The sequence below is a fragment of the Coturnix japonica genome, chromosome 14 (assembly GCF_001577835.2).
Source record: "Coturnix japonica isolate 7356 chromosome 14, Coturnix japonica 2.1, whole genome shotgun sequence".
NCBI lineage: Eukaryota > Metazoa > Chordata > Aves > Galliformes > Phasianidae > Coturnix > Coturnix japonica.
The window spans coordinates 11,263,623-11,284,323 of record NC_029529.1 but is presented as its reverse complement, the minus strand read 5'-3'; the positions used below and the strand labels follow the sequence as shown (position 1 = coordinate 11,284,323).

Here is a 20,701-nt window from a genome sequence, read left to right as displayed (position 1 = left end):
TGTGTGGGGTGGAGATGGAAGGTGGATCCCATGGGGTTTCTCTGCATAAGCATCACTGAGCGTGTGGCTAAGGACACAGCCCGGTGCTGCTCATCACACCACTATGGGATGCACCTGGGGTGCAGCAGAACACCTGGGCACACACTTGGGATTGGGGTTGGGCTCCTCACGTCCCTGCATCGCGTGGCTGCCATCCCACCCTGGAGTGGTTGATGCCAACACACACAGATGCCCGGCGGTCTGGAACACCCCTGAATGGTCCCCTGTGAGCAGGAGGGCTGCTGCCTGCTGACCCCCTTCGGCCATTAGGGCTGCTGGCTGAGCTCCCCATGTCCCCCAGCCACAAGGCCGGATGCAGCTCGGCTTTCGGGGCTGGTGGAGCAGGGACACGAGGAACACACCGTGCCTCTCCATATTGATGCCCTCAGGCACAGGGTCTCCATAGCGACTGCGGTTCTGCGGGGCCGGATCCCGACTATGGGGCACCGCTGAGCATGGCTGGAGGTGTGACAGCTCCACCTCCCTGCGCTGCTCCAGGACAGGGGTGTCCCTATCCTGTCCCTGTCCCCACTTGGGGATGTGTGGGTACTCTACATCTGCACCCCTCATCGCACTGTGGGCAGCCCAATGTGACTGGGAGAGCTGAGCACCAAGTGGGGGCACAGCCTGAGTGCAGCAGCAATTCGCAGAACAGGAATGCAAATCAACACGTCCTGATTTGCAATTATTCAGTGAATTTCTCAGAATAGGGTGCTGGCACCTCGCTGGGTACAGAGATCCAGCAGCACGGGGCTGTGCGTGGCTATGGGGTTTCTGCTGTGCAGGCCTGCCCTGAGCTCTGGATGGGATTTGGCTGCTTAAAAAGCAAAGTGTTTCCATATCAGCAGATGGTGCTATCAAAGGTAGCTGTGAGAGTGCAGAGCAACACTGGGGAAGCTCAGGACTGCTCACCCTGGGCTTTGCTCCTGTAAGAGGGTGCTGCACACATACAGCACAATCTGGATCCTGCTCACATCTCCCTGGTTCAGGTAGGGATGGATGCTGAAAACTAATCTCCAGCATTGCCAGAGCCTGGAGCAGCACAGTGCCCACATCCCCCAGCAGTGCTCCTGCTGCACTGCCATCAGAATTAATGCTTCTGCCCCAAAACTCACCCCAAGCCACAAAGTGCTTCCCCTTCCTCAGCACGGCGCATGGGGTGGCACACAGCCCTCACTGCCCTCTGGGAAGCCCTGCTCACTGCACTGTGCCCCCAGAAGTGTCCTGCCCTGAGGATGTTCCTGCAAAGGGCAGGGGAAAATTGGCTTTTCATGGCCTTCAATGCTGGAGAGTCTTTCTTACAATAAGATGGTATCAGCTGAGCAGCTCTGTAACCCTTCCCATCATTGTGGGTTGCAGGTGGATCTGCTCTGACAGATCTGTGCTGGGCTCAGAGGGCTGTGAATGGATTTGGCACTTGCTCCCAGCAGAATGTGGGTCACAGCTCTGCATTCAGAGCTGCCCAAATCCCCCTCGCTTCCACCAAGCTCGCCTCATCCAGGCAGGAAGGCTGAGCGATAAGATCAAGAACTTCTGTGAAAATCATCTATATTCACATCCTGCCCTGGAGTTGGACTCTTTGTACCCATCCTCTGCAGAAGGGCACAGCCTGCCCTTCTCCATATGTAAGTGCTCAGCAGACAGTGCTGCATCCATGCTCTGTGTTGTGGCTGCTGTACCCCCTAATTCAGGGACGAGAGGCTGCAGCTCTCATTTTGCTCCTGCTCATTCAGAAGCTGGGTGGGACTTCTCCATTCCCACTCATTTAAGCAGATCTCATCCCATCCACTGCTGTCCTCCCAGCAAGCCCAGCAGGGGCCCAGAACGTGATAATTACCCTGACAGTGACAATGATCTGGGCATTCAGCCTCACGCTGTCAATACACACAGCTGTGCCAAACCACCTTAAATTGGGCACCCCAAAATGAGGTGGGTGTGGGGGAGATGAGCTCTTACAGCTGGCTTCAGGCAGGGCTGCTGACAATCAGCTTTGAATGGAGCTGCTGGGGGGTGGGAATATCGCTGCATTTCTCACTGCTGGGACCCCAGTGCCTCCTCTCCCGATCTGTCAGACAAAGCCTGAGATAGCTCTGGAAGTCTACTTGCTTGGGGATGTTTTTCACCCTAAGTAGCCTCTCTCGCTTATCTGCTGAGTGATCAAACAGGCAGTTGATTTATTACCCCTCCTGCTTGATACATGGGCTGCTGCTCGGCCTGGCACTGAGCTCTGCTCTCTCGGCTCCCTTAATGCCAGCACAGGCAGGAGCTGATGTGCAAAGTAATTACCAGGAGTGTGACATTCCTGGATGCTTCCCTTCCCCGGAGGCAGAGCTCTGCATCCCTGGGGTCTCTTAGGACAAGCTGCACTGTGGCTTCTTTCCCAGCTGTCCCCCATCCTCCCGTGCTCAGAATCGCTCCTTAGAAGTCCCATCCTCTCTCCTGGAGACGTGAGGTGCAACCCAAGACTTTTCTTCCTCTCATTAATAGTATGTGTGCATATAGAGAGACTTCTTTCAGCTTTAGATGTCTAAGTTTCGAGGCAAGGTGAGCTTTTGGATGAAGCTGGGGCATAGAGGAGCCTTCTGCACATGATACGGGCACAGTTCTGCTGCCACAGCTCAGCCTGCCCAGGAGGGCTCTGGGGCTGCAGCTCTTGTTGCTGTGCTCCTACATCCCAAATTGTCCCCAGGGTGCACCCAAACCATCCCCAGATTGTCCCCAATCTGCCCTGCATGGCTTTCCTGCTGCTGAGAACAGTTTGTTTGGGATCTTTGAGCATCAGAAACCCCCGCTGCAATGATCTGGCTCAGGAATCACAGCTGCTCCTTTGGGCTGCGTGTGATGGGAGCAGGGCAAAGCAGCAGCTCTCCTCAAAGAATTATGGCAAAGAAATACTTTAGGACAATGTGCCAGGTGCTGCCGTGTGAGAATTTGGCCAGAGGGATGTGACAGCAACTTGGATGGCAAACGCTGCCAAAAAACACGCTCTGCAAAGAGCAGAACTCTAAAAACGAACATAAAAACCCAACAGGCTGATGGAGGAGCAGTGAGACCAAGGAGACCCCTCTGCTTCTGAAGTGATGATGATGGGGCAGAGCAATAGAAAGGTCTCTTGTCTGCAGGGGGATCCCAGATGTGACCAAACTGCTCTTGGTCTCTTTGGGCTCAAGCAGGTGAGTGCTGCAAGGTCTGGTTGTCCCTGCAGTGAGACCACATCACCTTCCCACCCATCCCCTTGTTGGCTGCAGACATCTCCCCCCCTGCTGCACAAAGCAAGGCGCACACAGGGCACGGTTCGCACTGCATAGTGCTGGCACTGCATCAGGAGCTTCGTTTCCAACAGAATTTGCAGGTGAAGGAGAAAAAGCCTTGAGGTGTGAGCTGAGCTGTGTGACACTTGATGGCCATGGAGTTGGGTGCACATGCTGTGGGTTGAGCACAGCTTTGTTTGCTGCTCGGTGCACCTTGTTTGCTCCAAAGTTGCACCCAGTTCAGTAGCAACTTTGTGCTGCCTGCTATTCATGTTTGAATACGAAGAGTGCACGGACCGCTTTGCTTTCCGACTAAGTTTGGCCCCTCCGCCGCGCCGTTGCTCGTTGCCATAGCGACGCACGGTGCGGCCTAGTGTGTGTGGGCCGCGCGATGTCGTACCGCGATGTGCGCAGTGAGTCCGGCGGGTTGACGGGCCCGGTCGGGATGGGTCGGTTCGGGAGCAGCTCGTTCCAAGTCCCCGTGTCGCCCTGCGGGGATTTCTGTAGTGAAATGGCGCCGTCTGTTGCCTCGGTCGGTCCTTCTGAGCCGCCTGGTGTCGCTGGGCCTAAGCCCCGCTGCTCGTTGTCTTTCAGACCTGACCGAGATGCTGCGGGCCCTGGGCTACCCCCGCCTGGTCTCAATGGAGAACTTCCACGCGCCCAACTTCGCGCTGGTGGCCGAACTGCTGCTGTGGATGGTGAGGAGGTGGGTACAGACACAGCACAGTGTGTCCATACAGCCCGTACAGCTCACTGCCTCCTGCCTGCACACAGCCACTGGGTGCTGAGGGACCCTCCTGCTTGCTCTGGACCTGAGCAAGGCCTTTGACATGGTCCCCCACCACATCCTTATCTCCAGATTGGAGGGATGTGGATTTGATGGGTGGACCACTGGATGGATAAGCAATTGGTTGAAAGGCCGCAGACAGAGGGTGGTGGTCAATGGCTCTATGTCCAGGTGGAGGCCGGTAACGAGCGGTGTCCCTCAAGGGTCTGTCTTGGGGGAACCGGGTGCTCTTGTTTAACATCTTTATTTTGACATCGACGACGGGTAATGGAGTTGCACCCTCAGAAGTTTTGCGGACGACACCAGCTGAGTGTGCAGTCGATAACGGTAGGAAGGAACGCGAGGATGCCATTCCAGAGGGACTTGACAGGCTGGACACAGTGCTGGAGCCTCAGGCTGTGTGAACTATAATCGAACGGCGTTCAAAAACCAACGGCAAGCTGGCAAGGTTTTGCACATTCATCGCGCCGCCGGCGAACCTCAGCAACCCACCACACAACCAACAACAGAGCAACAACCCACCCACTGCAGACACCCCATGTACAGCGCATCGGCGCACGGAAGTTGTCTCTTGAGAAATCGCAGACATTAAGGCAGAGACAAAGACGATGAAGGAAAGTCCTGATGGACGAAAAAGGACCTCAACATAGAGCCTACGCAGTGCACACTACTCGGCAGCCTCAGAAACAGACAATGGGATCCTGAGGAGCATCCAACATCCAGGAGAGGCGTGGTCATGGCAGGGCATAGGGAGGTCGATCGTCCTCTCTCCTCTACCTCTTCGACTCTTGTCGGAGGCCCACCCATCTGAAGTACTGTGTTCCAGGTGAGCCCTCAGTTTACAAAAGAAAGACATGGAGATTTGGAAAGGCGTGCATGCAGGAGGCCACAAAGTATGATCAGTGGGGCTGAGCACCTCCCCTATGAGCGACAGGCTGAGGGGAATTGGGTTTGTTCAGCCTGTGGAGAAGAGAAGGTTGCGGGTGACCCTCATTGCAAGCCGTTTCAATACCTGAAGGGAACTTACTCCCAGGAGGCGGTTTAGTAAAACTCTTGGAAAGGGCTGACAATAGCAGGACACGGGGAAATGGTGTTAAGTTAATAAAAGAGGGAGATTTAGGTTGATGTAGGGGGAAGTTCTTTATGAGGAGTAGTGGTTAGGCCCCCAACCACCACTTGACAGAATACAGGCCCTAGACCTACCAGGTGCCCCGACCAGGCTCTGTGAACTGCCCCAGTCAATTCGGACAACAGGTACCAACAAACGACCACTCAGTATACACGCGCCGCACGGCTTATGAACAGCGGCCATAGAGAAGAGAACACCTGATAACTATAAGCCGCTCAAGATCCACTGTGGTGCCACCTCGCCACAGGCAGGGGGGTTGGAACTACATGATCCTTGAGGTCCCTTCCAACCCGGGTCATTCTGTGATTCTGTGAACAGGGTCACCCACAGCTCCATCACTGACCAGAGCCCATCCAGTCTCACCTTGGAGGGCTGCAGGGCTGGGGGACCCATCACCTCTCTGGGCAATCTATGCTGGTGTCTCATTGCCTGTATTGTAACAATTCTTCCTTATATCCAATCTAAATCCCCGCTCTTTTCATTTTAAACCATTTCCCCTTACCCTGCCACAGCAGCCTGTCCCCTTCCTCCTTACCACCCCTTTAGATACTGACAGTACCCTGCACCCCAACCACACTAATGCACACTAGCAGCTCCTCCATCTTATTACAATCACCATTGCTTCACCTTGGCCTTGTACAGCATCTGTGCTGTTCCAAATAGAGATGCTCACCTACTGCTGTCCTGCTGTACTTTCACAGCCACCCAACCCATGGACAGACTTTGTTTAAATGTTTATGGAACCTATTCCTAATCAAATTATCTTCTTTCCCCCACATGAGTGAAAAAATAACCAAAGCTGCTGCTCGTAACATGGTGTATTACAGTATATTACAGTGGAAGCCATGACAGTGAACTGCTCACCTAATTACTGCTTCTTTGGCCCAAATTTGTAACTAATATAACAGCTGGGAATTTAAGTGTAATGGATGTGTTTCCTGAATGTTGTCACAGTGTATTATCAATAAAATTGGGGGATACTTATAAATGATTCACAAGTGCTGGAACTGAGTTACATACACATTCTTTGGAATAGGGCTGTTACACGCAGTGTCTGCATGACTTGTTGCCTTCACCTCATGTTTAAAATCACAAATTGGAGTACCCTCGTGGTGTGTAGCAGCACCACCACACGACAATTGAAAGAAATTAAAGCTACTGCTTTTTAAGACAGCATTTTTCTAATGTACCCACGTGCTTAAGAAGCTCAAACCTGTGTGTTGTAACGTTACTGGCAGCGCTGAGCCCGGGAGGGAGGTGGTTTGATTTCAGACCAAACTGAACACCAGCATCTTTCTCTGTTCAGAGTAAGGCTCATGCAGTGACAGACAGCTTTTCTGCTGGAGAAGCCTTTTGACTGCACTTTACAGCACACAAAATACTTTGCACGTGCCTTGCTTTTAGTTGCAAACATGATTTGAAAGAGATTGGAGTTAAGTTTGGGTTCTGTAAGCTCTTTGTGATTTAAGTAGGAAGTTATTAAGTGTTTCATGGACTTGATTTTGCCAACTCCGTTTTGATCCTGATCAAAAAACCCTGATTGAAAATGTATGTGGTGCTCCAAAGGACCAATTCCTTCTGGAGAAACATCTCAGACTTTACAGCTTTTGCATTTTGGGCACAGCCCCAGTGTGGCACTGTGGGGCCTTGGCAGTCCCAGCTGCACTAGGAGCTGAAGAGCTGTTTTCCAGTCTCATACGTGTTGGTTTTTTTTCCATTTCTTTCTGACTTTGCCTCTCAAGTGAAGTGTCTCCTTAACCCTGCACGTGTATTTCTCATCCAAATCTATGTGTGCTTCCACAGGTATGAGCCTCAGTCTGACATTCCCTCTGATGTTGAGACGGAACAGGACCGGGTTTTCTTCATTAAGGCTGTGGCTCAGTTCATGGTACGTCTGCTTATTTCACACTGAAATGCTTGTTCCATGTTAGCTTGAATGATTTCCCTCTTAATCCCTCATAGTTTCCTTGTGAGGGGTGGCTGAGCTGTATTGTATTCTTGTGATGTATGTCACACTGCAGGCAGCATTGTTTTCTCTCCAAAGTAATTGCGTTCAGGTTGTAAAACTGACCAACGTATTCTGCTCAGGATTAAAAAGAAAAAGAAAAAAATAATAAGAAGATGAAAAGGAAGGGAGAGGGAACTTTATTTTAGAACTTACTAATAGTAAAGCTTCAGTTATTGCAGTGATAGAGGTGATAAAACTCCATCCCTAATCCCGTGTGTGGTTTCATTTAAGTCGTAGGAGTAGGTAGAGTAGGAATATTCCTACTTGATTCAAAGGCTGTTTGGGGCTTGGTGCTCTCTTAGGTTTGTATTTGCATGGCTCCAAAACAAGGCCCTGTGGGGTCCTGCTGTAGTAGTGACCCTAAGCTTGCACAGAGCAGGCTGTGTTCTTACTGAGATCTTGTGCTGTTGCATCTGGCTTTATAAAATTGGGAACTACACATCTAATGCTAAAACAGTATTCATCTTTATCACTTTATACTTTGAGTGGAAGGAAAAGATGAGAGTGAAAGATATAGTGAATCTATTTAAAATAGATGCAGAGGAGATTCTTGCTTATTTACAGATGACTTTGGATGCCAGATTTAGTTGTATGCTTCAGTGGTTATAAACTCTGATGGATGTTTTCATTATGATATTGAATCATACTTCAGCATTCTGCTTTGCGTGCCTTCTCACTTATTCAATTCAGGCATACTTTTCTCAGAGCAAATCTTTTACCACCACTTAGAGTTGCTGTAAGGTAGGTGGCTGCACCTCAGGCTTTCCAGATGTGAGGTTACCAGCCTGAACAAGCAGCGCCATTATGCCAATCTGGGAAACACGTGTAGTTGTATGTGGCTTTTGCCTCTTTTTTTCCTAAATTGTCTTTGAGTGAAATACATTTTTTTTTCTTTTTGCCTGGCATTGATTTTTCTCTCTTGAGGGTGAATGGAGCTGCAATTGGAATTCCTGCCTTTAACCACATCCTTCGTGGTGTGTTGTGTTGGTTTTCTTTGTGTAGTGGATGTTTAACATTTAATGACATACTTCTCTTGAAATTTTATTCCTGCTGTTTCCATGATTCAGGTTTTTTTTTAGTTCCTTTCTTACTGAAAGAGAGGGAAAGAGGACGTGTTTGGCTTTCCATCTTGAATGTTGGTTCAGCTGAGGTCGTGGCAGACAACATTTTCAAAAGCGATTAAGGGTTTTTGTACTGCAAGTCTCATAGTGGCCCTGATCAGAGTGTACAACATCCATAACCTGTTCTGGAGGCTCCAGGGCCTCCTTTCAGCTCTGTGGTTTGCATGAACTAGGTTCAGCCACCTGGCAGGGGATGCGAGAACTACACTCATGTCCATTCTGTGACAAATGTGTGGTTTTGATGATGCTTGCTTTTCTCCTTTGCTATTTTGAAGTATAAAAAGAAGATATTGTAATTTCTAATGTGTTTTTTCCTTTCAGAGATGGAAGGCAAGAGGATGAAGTCAGTAATATTATAACAGGGAATAATTTGAGAAACAATAAAATACTCTGAAGCTACTGCTGGAGGAGAAGGCAGATAAATTAGGATAATTGATCTTATTCTTGTAACTCATTAAGGGTGAAATTTACTTCTCTGCAGCATCATCACAAGACCTGGGCAGCACTTACATTCCACTTAAACTTAATTTGAATTTAAGTGGTGCACAGGGGTTTTGCTGATCTTCACATGGGGAAGAATTAATGAATAGTTTGAGTTTTTTCATTCTGGCAATTATCTGCAAATGTTCTGACATACAGAAAGTACACGCATCTCAGGAAGGTTTCTTTAGAAATGACAGCAATGTGGTTAAGCAAATCTCTTTCCAAACAGGAAGTTTTATCTGTTTAAAGCAGACAGCAGCGCCTCCAGTGTGAGCTTCTGAGTGAAGTAAGAAGGGGTGGATGGAGATTTTGTTGTTTTTTGTGGCATGATGGTTTCTTTCTTTGCAAAGGCTACCAAGGCCCACATAAAGCTCAACACCAAGAAGCTTTACCAGGCAGATGGCTACGCGGTGAGAGAACTGCTGAAAGTCACCTCTGTGCTTTACAGCGCAATGAATACGGGGGGAATGGAGCACACAGACATCATTGAGGAAGACAGCAGCAAATTCAAGTTTGATCTTGGTTCAAAAGTAAGGAAAACTTTTACTTCTGTTGTGGGCGAGAGTGTTGTGTGAGCCTGTGAAAAACAAATGCATCTTCTGAGACTTAAGGAGAGAACGTTCTCACAAGGAAGTTGGTACGGCTTCATCTTGGTTGAGGTTACATAGTACAAGGAAATAGTGGCACCAAATTGGTTATAATTATTTTGAAATGCTGTTAAAATTGTAGGGATGTTGGAGTATGCGAGGATAAAGGTGATTTTTTATCTACTAACATCACTGCAACATACAAGCTTCAGAAATACTGACAGAACATTGGATTTTGGGCCAGTTTGCATTGAGCTAAAAGAGAATATTCATATTATCCAAACAGACATCAAAGCCTTCCAAGCCTTTAAATGCCTTCCTGGGATACTAAAGAAAGCTGTGCTTTGTGCAATAAGAGTTCTTGTTGCTGCTTTTTGTTACTTTTAGCACCTTTTCTATATCCTGATATAACATTTGATTACTTTGTAGCAATGCTCTCCTGTGTCTGCCTATTTGGCAGTAATACTGCTGTTCTTGAAGATGGCAGAACCACAATTATTCCTTTTTATGAGGAAAGCACTTCAGAGAAATCATGAGAAAAACCACTTCTAGATGATCCATGCTCAGTTCTTACACAGTGTCCTGGCTGCATACCTTTTGGTGTATGTACTTCTGCATATGAAAGAGATGTTTCTGTCTGCCATGGGTAGCACATGAACAAACAAGTGGCTCAGTCAGCTTTGATCTGAAGTGCCTGGGATCTCACCAGGCAGCCTGTGTCTAAATGGTGCCTAACCAAGGCCATGTTCAAGCCTGGAGGTGGACTTGCTCTGATTCCAGTGGACAACTTCAGTGCTGTGGCAGTTTCAGTCTCTGTGATGGCCTTCTTTTTAACACAAAAATAAGAAAAATCTGTTGTTGATTTTCTTTGTGATATTGTGGATTCTCTTTTACCATTCTCTGCTGTTGCTGTGTTTCCAGATTGCTGACTTGAAGGCAACTAGACAGCTTGCTTCTGAAATCACCTCCAAAGGAGCAAATCTGTATGACTTACTTGGCAAAGAGGTAGAACTAAGGGTAAGTGAATGAGAACATCTGTTCGCTAGGCGCTGTAAAGGAGAAAGGTGCAGAAAGTGTGAGCAGCTGCTTGTAAGAGCTGCATCTGAAATGAATATTCTGCTGATTGCAGGAATGGGTCAAAGTTTGTGTTTTCTTCACATCTAAATTAATGCCTGGATTGCAGTAAAGCCAAGAGAACGCGTTTGGCATTTCTCCTTGAGAAGAAAACTGAAGTAGTCTCTGCAGAACTGTTTGGAAATATTGACTTTATGTTTCAGCAGTGCTAAGACGTATATTCTGAAAGATAAATTATTAATGCTCTGAGTTATCCGAGTGCAAGGCTCATTATTTCTGTTACAGTAATTGAAAGGCATGGAAGCCTGCAGGGTACAAATTCTTCAGTTTAATTGTAAAATTGCCAGCTACTGCATGAAGTCACAGATGTGTCATCAAACACTTTGCCAATAAGTCTCCCAGTTTCTTTCTCTAATGTGCTTATCTGTAATGCTGGAGGTTATTTATTTACTGATAATAGACATTTAAACAAGGGAAACCCTGGAAGTTCTGGTATCATTTTTTTTGTAACCTTCATGTTTGTAATATCTGAGCTGTGGAAAGCACATCCTGTGAGAGCAGCAAGCTGTGTGCCTTGACAGCTAATGCTCTTAGATCCTTGCTTGGTGGAGTGCAAGTGTTTGAAGGAATAGATGGTGTGCAGACTGTGTAAAGCGTTGCCTTTCCTGCAAGGTATGACAGCGTGGTGTACAGACACGTGAAAGATGTGAATATTTTTAGAAGGGAGGGATGGGTGATAATCAACGTGAATTCAGCATACGCCAGCCTTACAGGGTGGTTAATCAGTTACTTCTCATCTGGTATTCTTTGCTTAATTTCCTGGCTTTGAAATAATTTTCACATGAAGACTACTTAATGTGTTAGTGTTTGATTTAGATCATTAAGCTGTGCTATCACTGTAGGCAGCACCTCTTAGAACTCAGCTAAAAAGTCAGGTACAGGCCGGCATAGGTCAGCCTGTTTAAGAAGTACTTCAGCATTGCTTTGAAATTGGGCATTGTTTCACCACTTGAAATTGAGGCTTTTAGGAGCCCAAGTGTCTGCAGTACTGGGCCTTCTAAATGGGACCTGCACAAGTACAGAGCACTGAGAGTGTGGAATGGAAAATCAAGAGCTGGAGGAGTGCTTCATTGCAGCTGCTTCTTGCGCCCATTAAAAGAACTTTAGCATTATTCTATTTAAGGTGCAGTTTGTAAAAGGATGATTGATTATTTACACTGGAGAGTGTCTTTTGTACCATGTAATGATTGAGGGCATGAGCTGGAGCTGATGGATTTTACAGAGGAGCTCAGTTTACATCTTGCAAAGAGATTTGACAGACTGGATTTGTTATCTTCAGGAAATCCTGTCTTAGGAAAGACGACCTCTGCTTCTGTCTCATTAGCTCTGAGTTTGTATCTTAAAAGCATAACATGGCACTGTGACAGGAGAGCCTGCGGAGTGCAGCACAGAAGCTGTGATGCTGGGTTCCTATGATTTGTTCCTGGCTTCAGCCTTGTGAGTGAATTGTTAGAGCTGAAAATGCCTTTTCTTCTGGGGTTACAAAGCCATAAGGTTGCACTAAGAAGACTTCCCTTTAACCGTGCAGCTTCATGCTTTCTTCTAAAGGTTATTGGTGATGGTAATTACTTATCTTTTGGTTCTTGTTGCTGTCAGTTTCTTTATTGTAAATGAGGACTCTACACTTGTGGTGTGTTTGAAAGAGAAAGGGACAAAAGTCAGTTGTAGCCTCTTTGGAGTGGAACCAGTCCTGGGGGTACATATAAGTCTGTGCCTGGTAGCGCAGTGGGTACGATCTTCCCTGGGGACTGTGTGTCCCATTCTATTGAGAGAATGTTGTAAAATGGGAGCAATAAAAGCACTTTCACACAAAATGTTTTTAGCTGGGATCTCTTCTTTTTATTCTTTATGGCAAATGTATTGAATCGTATAATGAACATATGAATTGATGGGAAGGAATGAAGAATTTGTGTTCTGCTAAGAACTGGAAGGTTCTTCAGGAAAATACACCAATTGCTACTATTTTTTACAAAAATGGCAGTTTAGATGCTATAAAAATTATTTGCAGCCCATGTGCTGGAGAAAGCAATCTCCTGAAAATGAGCTGAACTTAAAGTTGTTATTCTGAGTTGTTTACAGACTGCTTGGACCAGGGGATTGCTGTGACCCACGTGCTGGGCAGATTCACTGCTTGTGGCAGCCGTGCCCCTTGTTGCATGGGGAGGGAGTAGAGGCAGACACACCAGTGCCTTTGGGAGAGGTTGGAAAATAGAAGTGAGACTTAATAGAAGAGATTCCCCCCAGTTTGTTTCCATCTTTTCAGGAGCCACAAAGCAAAAACCTCACCCACCGTATTAGATACTGCGGACACTGTAACTTCTGTGCTTGTAAAACAGATGTAATAGTTTTCTCTTCCTATCTGGAGCTTAAGTAGTAATAAGGGGAAATGTTGTTTTATGGTTTTCTGATAGTATCTACACTATGGCTGTGATTCATTGTAGCCACAATTCAGTTCAGGTGTGCTAACATCGCAGAGATGCTGAGCCATGTACTTATCCTGGAACGTGACTCTGTGCTTCAGGAAGCAAATGGGAGAGGGAAACAGAGAACAAACTTACAGGAGGGAGGTGAACTCAGCTCTGTGGAGCAGTAGGGCCGAGCTGGATGTACAGTGGGGTCACTGGCTCAGCACTCCACCATGCAGCTTGCTGCTTGGCCAGGCTGCCTGTGGGGCAGCTGTGCTGGGGAAGCCTTTGAAAACTGTTGAAGCTCTGTAGGCTTTGTGTTTTAATCCTGTAGAACTTCTCTACCGCGTTCCTGTTTCCACAATGAATCTCTGTAAATAAACTCCTTTGTTATTGAAGTTAAGCTGGACATCTTATGGGGGCCAAGAGCATGAGCTGCCAGCCCTGCTATTCCCATGTGTGTATTGGAGCAGCAGAAGGGCAAAGGGAGCTCAGTGTGACAGCCCAAAGCAGCCTCTTGGCAGCAGCAGCTCTATCCTGGCTACAGTGCAGCATCCTTAGGGGATCCCTAAAGGGGATTTCTTACTCACAGTTGTTGGCAGGAGGATGTCACTAGGAAAATAGGGGTTTTACAGTAACCTTGGGACAGGTGATTCATTGCTTGTAACCTGATAGATTAGATTTCATCATCCTTATTTTGCCTTTCAAATATTTTAAAGTAATTGAGCTATATAGAGCTCGCTTGAGTATGAAATGAGCTCATCAAGAGAGAGGCTGAGAGCCAAATGCAGTTGTTTTCTGCCATCACCATTAAGTCTGATAATGCCCATGGAAGCCAGTAGAGTTGTAGTTATTTCTAAATAGCCAGTGCTGAGGGCAGGAAAGAATTGCCTGTAATTTCACACCATCCTCCCCAGATTCTTTTCTTCACAGCCTGCTGGGATGGGATCCTCTGCCTGCCCTTCCCACTCTATTTCAGATGGGCAGAAGTGCTGTGAGCTGTGAACTCATGTGGGGAATTAGAACCTTGTGTGCGGATATCAAAGCAGTTGCCATTCACTGAAGGTTACTTTTAGTATTTTTTTTAATGTGAAGATTATTGATTTCCATTGCTTGTTTCCTTTTGATATTGCATGGCTAAGCAGTGCATGCACTAAATTGCATTGGCGGAGAGATTGTGCTATTAGAGAGCAATAGGAGAGCAGTTTGGATTATTTCTTCATTACATTTTATGTGCTGAACCTGTTGCATATATTAAAATGTGTTGACGGCTGTGATACTGTGCTAATGAATTTGAGAACTCCGGTTCATTCATTTCCAAATGCTGAAATGGAGGATCTCAGTACCCAGGCTTAGTTAAGCTGAGGCCTTGTTTGTATTCCTGGGTGAAGACTGCTTCGTTTTCCTGTGGGTGTAAAGGAAACGCTGGCGATTGGCACTAATGGGTTGAATACATCTGTTTTCCTTGTCTCTGCACCTCCTGGGGAAAGATCACTGGGAAAAGTGAAGTAAAACTCATTTTTATTTCCTATAGAAACACTGACTCTGATTTGTGTCACAACCTTTCCTTTCTTTATTAGGAGCTCTTTTTGCACGTAGTTGGTACAGGAGCTGTGTGGAAAATCGTTATGCATGAGGTAAATGATTGTTCCGAGCCATAGGTCACTTTAATAAATTACTTTCTGAATGAATACAAATTTCAGCTGAAGGAGAGAAGAGTTTATTAAGGGAAAGTCTCTATTAGATCTATTGCAGATACATCCTGATGTGAATGTGTCTGCATTTATTGGGAAGGCTGCTTGTTTGCTTGGAAATGTGCCTTTCTGAGGCCTTTATAAATCCATCATTTCCTGACTGCACTTCTGATATATATGTAAATTGCTTTCAAAATTAATCCATAACATTAGAAACAGCCAACAGAGATCACCAAACATTTCATTTAGGAACGCTGGAGGGATCAAAGCCTACAGGTGCTCCTTTGCTTCATTCAAACCTTGATGCAGTTGGTTAAGATTCTGCAGGGAAACAAGGAGTGTGTAAAGCTATGTTTATCTCATCAGATAAGTCCCAGATGTCCCTTTTGGCTTCACTAAGAATCTAGATGTTATGTTTGAGAAGAAGGATTTCCTAGTGAACAACCCTACAAAAAGCCTTTTGGTTTTCAAATGCATTTGGCCCAGATGTTGGCAAGGCAGTTCACTGCTTCCACTCTTACCAGTCCAAGCATAGAAATTGGAAAGTTGGAATTCAGAGTCTGGTTTTGAATATACACTGTACAAATTCTATGCACAGGGATGTATTTATCTCTATTTTACTCTCTTACTGGGACTTCTGCATTGTATGGCTGATTTTTCACAGCATTTTCTATCCAGCTTTGGAAGGAGAACAAGGCACTTGCACTTCTGGATTTCTAGCTTTTATTCCTCCTCTCAGGTGGGTAATGCTGGATTTTTGGGTTTGGAGCAGGAATGCAAAGCTGTTATTCAGGTTTCTTCCTCCTTGTCTCTCTCTGCACCATTTTCAGTGCTCAGGATGACCAAAACACACACAAGTTGACCTAAGTTCAGTCTCTCACAGAGGACGTTTACTAACTAAATCTGTTAGCTCTAAGGCACGTAAAACAGGAAAAAGGTGAAAATAGTTTTTCTTTTGATGCACTTTGCTTGTGCAGAAGGTGGTTAGCACCTTTGGTCTGTGTGCTCGTTTTCCTCTTGGCTGTTACTCCATCTGTGACCTTGAACAAGCCGTTTAAATCCTGCCATCCTCTTGTGTAAATAATTTCTATAATTGTGTAGGTTAAAGCTCTTAACAGCCAGATAAAATGTTTCCCAGCCTACAGAGGATACATTTCTAAGTACAGGCTATTGGAATGTGTTACTGTTATGTATGCACACAGTGTAAGTTTGTTCCAAAATTGATGAAGCCATTGAGAATCTCTTTTCCGACTTCAGCTTGTGGCGTGCTTGAGTTCGCCTCATAGGAGAGCTACTGGCATTTAGATCCAGCTGTGGAGCTGAGATAGCATTAGTGAAATGAAAAGACGTGCCACCAAGGCAATCTCCCCACTCAGTGCTGTGTGCTGCCTGCCTCTGTTTGTAAGGAGAAAGGCAGCTCTCACTGAATGGCGGCTGCTCCCTTTGGTCTTCTGTGAAAGTTAACTATAAGAAATTGTTTTGTTTTAGCACTGAAAGCATTTTCCATCTGCCAAATGTTCCTTCTGGGCACCTGGTGCTGCCTGGGGGAAGTGGGTAAACTGATTTCTCTCATTTCCCGCGCTTTGGCTACGAAGTTGCCACGCACATCTCAGAGATAAAGTGATTTCTAGTGGAAATTGGTGACTTGAAACGTCCAGAGCTGTGGAGAATGACCTACCTTACTGCAGGTGGGTTTTTCCAACTGCTGCTTCAGACCTAACCCCAGCTTACCTCTTTTTGAGCAAAGGGGATGAATGCAAAGGGAGAAGCCAAAATGAAACCTTGCAGTTACACGGAGAAGTTGAGAGGAGACTGCCCTACACTTTGGATTGCTTTAACCATAACCATGCGTATATATTATGTAGATATAGCATTTTTAATTACATGGTTTATGTAACAAAGGATTTTCCCATTAGTATCTGGCTTGGCGTCACTAGCAAACAGAGAGGTGGCACCTTTTGCATCTTGTGAACCAGTTATTTCAGTGCAGGGAAGGTTTTATTAACTGACTGGGATATCTGAATGCCTTTCTGACAAACCATTCTAGTATGGCTGAGAAGAAAATTGGATCCAAACCATCTTTTGTATGTCAAAGCATTTGTCAATCCTGTGTGACTGAAGGAAGTTCCACTTGATGATTGGGCTAAATTACAAACACTGTTCTGAATGCCTGGTGAGGCTGGAGTTCCTCATTATTCCTAACCTTCCTTTGTTAGGCACAAGGTATAGCCATGTCAAAACTTCCATTACATAAGGGGAAAATGCAATGACTTAAATTGCCTTTGCTTCTGTGTCATAGACCCACTCCGTATTCCTGTCCATGAGCACAGTAGTCATCCCATGGCCAAGCTTTGCTGAGAACAGCAGCCCATGTTGTGGATCAGTGCTTAAGGAAGTCACAGCCTTGGTGTGAGTTATGAGTTTCTGCTGTCTCTGGGTGGCTGTGCCGTGCATCCACAGCCTGTTCCTGCCTCACTGCAGCTCTGCTTGGGGCCTTTGTGTGTTGTCAAGGTCTGAAAGATGCTGAAGAACACTCTGTTGTTGCTGCTGCTTTTTCTTTCTGAGATCGTAACCCTTCCTGAAGTCTTCCTTTTATTGTAACTAATAAGGAAAGGAAATACTTTGAAAGGAGGCACTGCACAGACTTTTGCCTGCCTGCCAGCCTGCCTTTTTGGGCACTTCATTCCTTTATATAAACCACAAAGCATGCTCCCAGCTATTTGTGTTGCCTAAGGCCATGTCTACCTGGAATAGGAAATGCAGAGACAGCTTTGGCTGTGCTGAAGGAAACATATTCATTGGCCTCTTGTTGGAAGAGGTATCACAAACCTCCTCCTGCTTTGGGGCCACTGCTCCAAGGGGAGGCAGGGGATGCCTCTGTGGGTCTGTATGCTGAGATGAGCATACAGGGATGCAGCTTCATGCGAGCCTGGAAACAGCAGCAACCTCAATTAGCTTGGGCTTTAATTTCCTGATGAAGAAAATAGGCTGCTAGATAGTAGAAATAATCAAGGCCTTCTGAAGGAACTTTGTAATGTCCCTCCCTTACCTTCCTGTTCATACAGAGCTCCACCTAATGATGCATTCTGTTTGGGCCAAATGGGCTCACAGTGCATGTTAATGAACTCCCTGAATAGTGAATGGTCTAAAAGTAGAGTTTTATGACCTGCACAGATAGCAGCAGTTACAGAATGTGTATTTGGAGGGAGTGTGGGATATAATGCTTCCTGAAGGCAGCAGAAAGTGGTGGTGAGGAGGTATTTATGTATGCAGCAGCCTTGCATCTCACCAGGCAGGATTTAATGTGGGGTCAAAAACATTTCATGCTGAGACTTGTACATTGGAAGAAAGCTTTCGTGTCTATTCCCCATGACCAAAAAAAAAGATGTTTAAAAACCTCTGCTAGACCTGCACAAGGTATGCATGTATTACACAACATTTATCATGAGTGACTTGTGTGCTAGTTGTGCTTAATTACTCACCGTCAGTCCTCACTGTGCTTCAGAAGATGTACATCTCGTTCCCCATTCATCAGGCATGCCAGGACCTGGTTTGTCTGCTTCTGAGGCACTGTGATGGAAAACTATATCTGGTTGGGAATGCTTCACTGGATAATTGCTACGCTTGTTTCTGTATTAGCAGCTCTTCATTTTTAACCATATATAAAGCTCCTAAAAGGGGGGAAGATACCTCTGAAGACAGTGGTGGGGTGCATTAGCAGGAATGGCAGCGTTACCCTGGCTCTGGGCTCTGCCTGGTGGGCAGGCAGCTGGCTGGGATCTTACAGCTTCCTCACTTCTTAAGGCCATTTTCATTTCCAAAGGAAACCAAGTGTCTGAATGCCAGGCAGCCAGCTCATTCGGTGGCGCTTCCAATTGGCTTCCTCCAAAGTGAGATGCAAAACTTGAAGAATTAAAATCTCAGCTGCTCCACGCTATGCCGAGTAGCTGATCCTGAGAGGGTAGAAGTGCCAGCCAGTGTCATCTCTTATGTGCTTTTGTGCATTCTCTTTAATAATTGTCAGCTTTGGTTCATCAGAAATAATTTTACACTTGGCTTCTGTGATTTTTAATTAGTATTTATTGTGTGAAGCTGTAGCCAGGGAGCTCTCTGAACACTTTGAACAGGAAGCATGGGTAAGTGGTAAACAACAAGTTTGTCCACAGATATCGCTCTGCTTTTGTATATGTTTGTTTTCCTAAGTTGTAATTACCAGGCTTAGTCCTAAATTGTTCTGCTTTGTAACTCCTCTGGCATCAATAATTTTTTCTATATTTTTCACCTCTCCTGAGAGCTCTATTTTTTAATGGTTAATTTAAAGGAAACCTCTTGCGTATTATAGTATGCGTTCTGATTAGTACACCTAATTGTGAAGAGTACATTACTTTAAACGAACAAATCCTTGTTTTTCAGCTTGGATCATTGGCACACTTTTTTTCTGAGTGGATGGAATAGTGAGTACAGCTGGTAGCAGCGCTGTGCCTCCCTTGTGTTTGGGCAAAATCAGAATGTTGGCTTGCTTTTGAGTGTACAGCCTGTACCCACGAGCACAAACACAGGCTTTAGAAGTGCCATTTGTTGTGTCAGTCTGTATTTCATATAGGGTAAGGAGTGGCGGTGGTGACAAGGTGGGCTGGCAGGAAAGCACGCCTGGTTTGCTCCTGTGTGGAGTCACGGAGTGTCAGAGCAGGTTTGTTACCTGGAAGCCGTTTTCTATTGGGCCACAGGACGTGTCCCAGTGACAGATACACATGGAACCTGTTACAGACATCCATTAAATAAATAGATGGAGCTGTTCATGTGGGAAGCTGAAAAAACCTCCCACCTTTTCTCCTAAATCAGCAACCAATCAAACGTTGAATCACTTGGGACCAGAATTGGGAAAGCCCATACATCTGCATCACCTCATTTTCATGTGGGTGTAAGAAGCACCTAAAGGCTGTTTGCCTGGCTTGGTTCAATGGGTTCATTCTGCTGCTGTCTCTGTGAATGTGTGGCACTGTGCTCAGCTGCCTGTGCTAGCTGTGCTGTAAAGATGAGGATATCTTGTTTTGTAGCATGTTTTGTTTAACACCTGATAACCAGTGTGGTTTCAATAAAATCTACATTCAATAGTAGTTACAGTTGAAATGATAACTTAGTTGTTTGGAAAAGTTACCTTAATTGCTCCATGTTGACCCCAGCCTCGGTTAACTGACCTTTTCACAATCTCCCATTCTTTTAATTGTTTGAGCCTTGCTGCATAAATAATGTATTAGTTTATTTAGCAGATGGTTGAGTTGTTGTTTGGCCATCCTCTGCTCTGCAAATATTACTTTCTTAGTGTCGTGTTTAAATCAAAATCTATGTATGTATTTTTATTTCATAGGAATCAAGGACAGAAGCCATTGCCAGACCTTTGGAGATAAACAAAGCTGAGAAGATGATGAAAGTTGCCATCAACTGTGTTCTGGTAAGCAAATTGATATTTATTATATTGCAGAATCATCCTCTCTTCTGCTGGGCCAAGTAATCTTCCACCTGGGTAGTTAACAGGAAATGTGGAACTTCAGTTCATGGCTAATGTGGGTATTGATCTTAAGGTGACATTAGATGTGTAAACACAAATTCCTCAAGGCAGAGGTTGGTATGTGATGGTGCTTTGTGTCATGGTAATGTAGAATTACTGATGATCTCGGTGGTTTCTTGGTAAATAAGTTGTGTTCAAAGTGAACAAAGCTGTTAAATGTAACTGATTGCTTTCCTTAGCAGAGTGCAGGGGATGTCTGCAGGGTGAGGATCGTGAGCTGGAGGTCAGAAATCACAGCCTACAGCAGGACAGATATGCTGTGTTAGCAGTGCCTAGGAGAATGTGCAAAGAGCAGCCCTGCTGCTGGCTTGTTGCACTGTATGACTGTGTTGGTTTCTCATGTACCTTGGTCTGTCCTCATCTCTGGAATGCTGTTCTTGCTCCAGTACTTGGGCTCTGTATCTCTGAACCACTAGCTGCCCTGGTAGGTACTGTGCAAGTGTAGTAGTTAATTAAATCCTAGTGAATAATGCAAGTTATTTAGCTGCAAACTG

At 45.7% G+C, this 20,701-nt stretch overlaps 1 protein-coding gene across 2 annotated transcripts in view; it reads left to right on the top strand.

Moving 5' to 3' along the window:
• The first annotated feature begins 3,606 nt into the window (after window positions 1-3,606).
• CLUAP1 (clusterin associated protein 1) overlaps window positions 3,607-20,701 on the top strand; it is a 38,842-nt gene continuing 21,747 nt past the window's right edge. For both annotated transcript variants that reach the window (XM_015877367.2, XM_015877368.2), the window contains exons 1-6: window positions 3,607-3,703; window positions 3,885-3,996; window positions 7,010-7,094; window positions 9,169-9,348; window positions 10,327-10,422; window positions 20,007-20,090. In XM_015877367.2, the coding sequence (XP_015732853.1) occupies window positions 3,682-3,703; window positions 3,885-3,996; window positions 7,010-7,094; window positions 9,169-9,348; window positions 10,327-10,422; window positions 20,007-20,090 (579 nt within the window). In that variant the 5' untranslated portion in view covers window positions 3,607-3,681. The remainder of the gene's footprint in view (window positions 3,704-3,884; window positions 3,997-7,009; window positions 7,095-9,168; window positions 9,349-10,326; window positions 10,423-20,006; window positions 20,091-20,701) is intronic.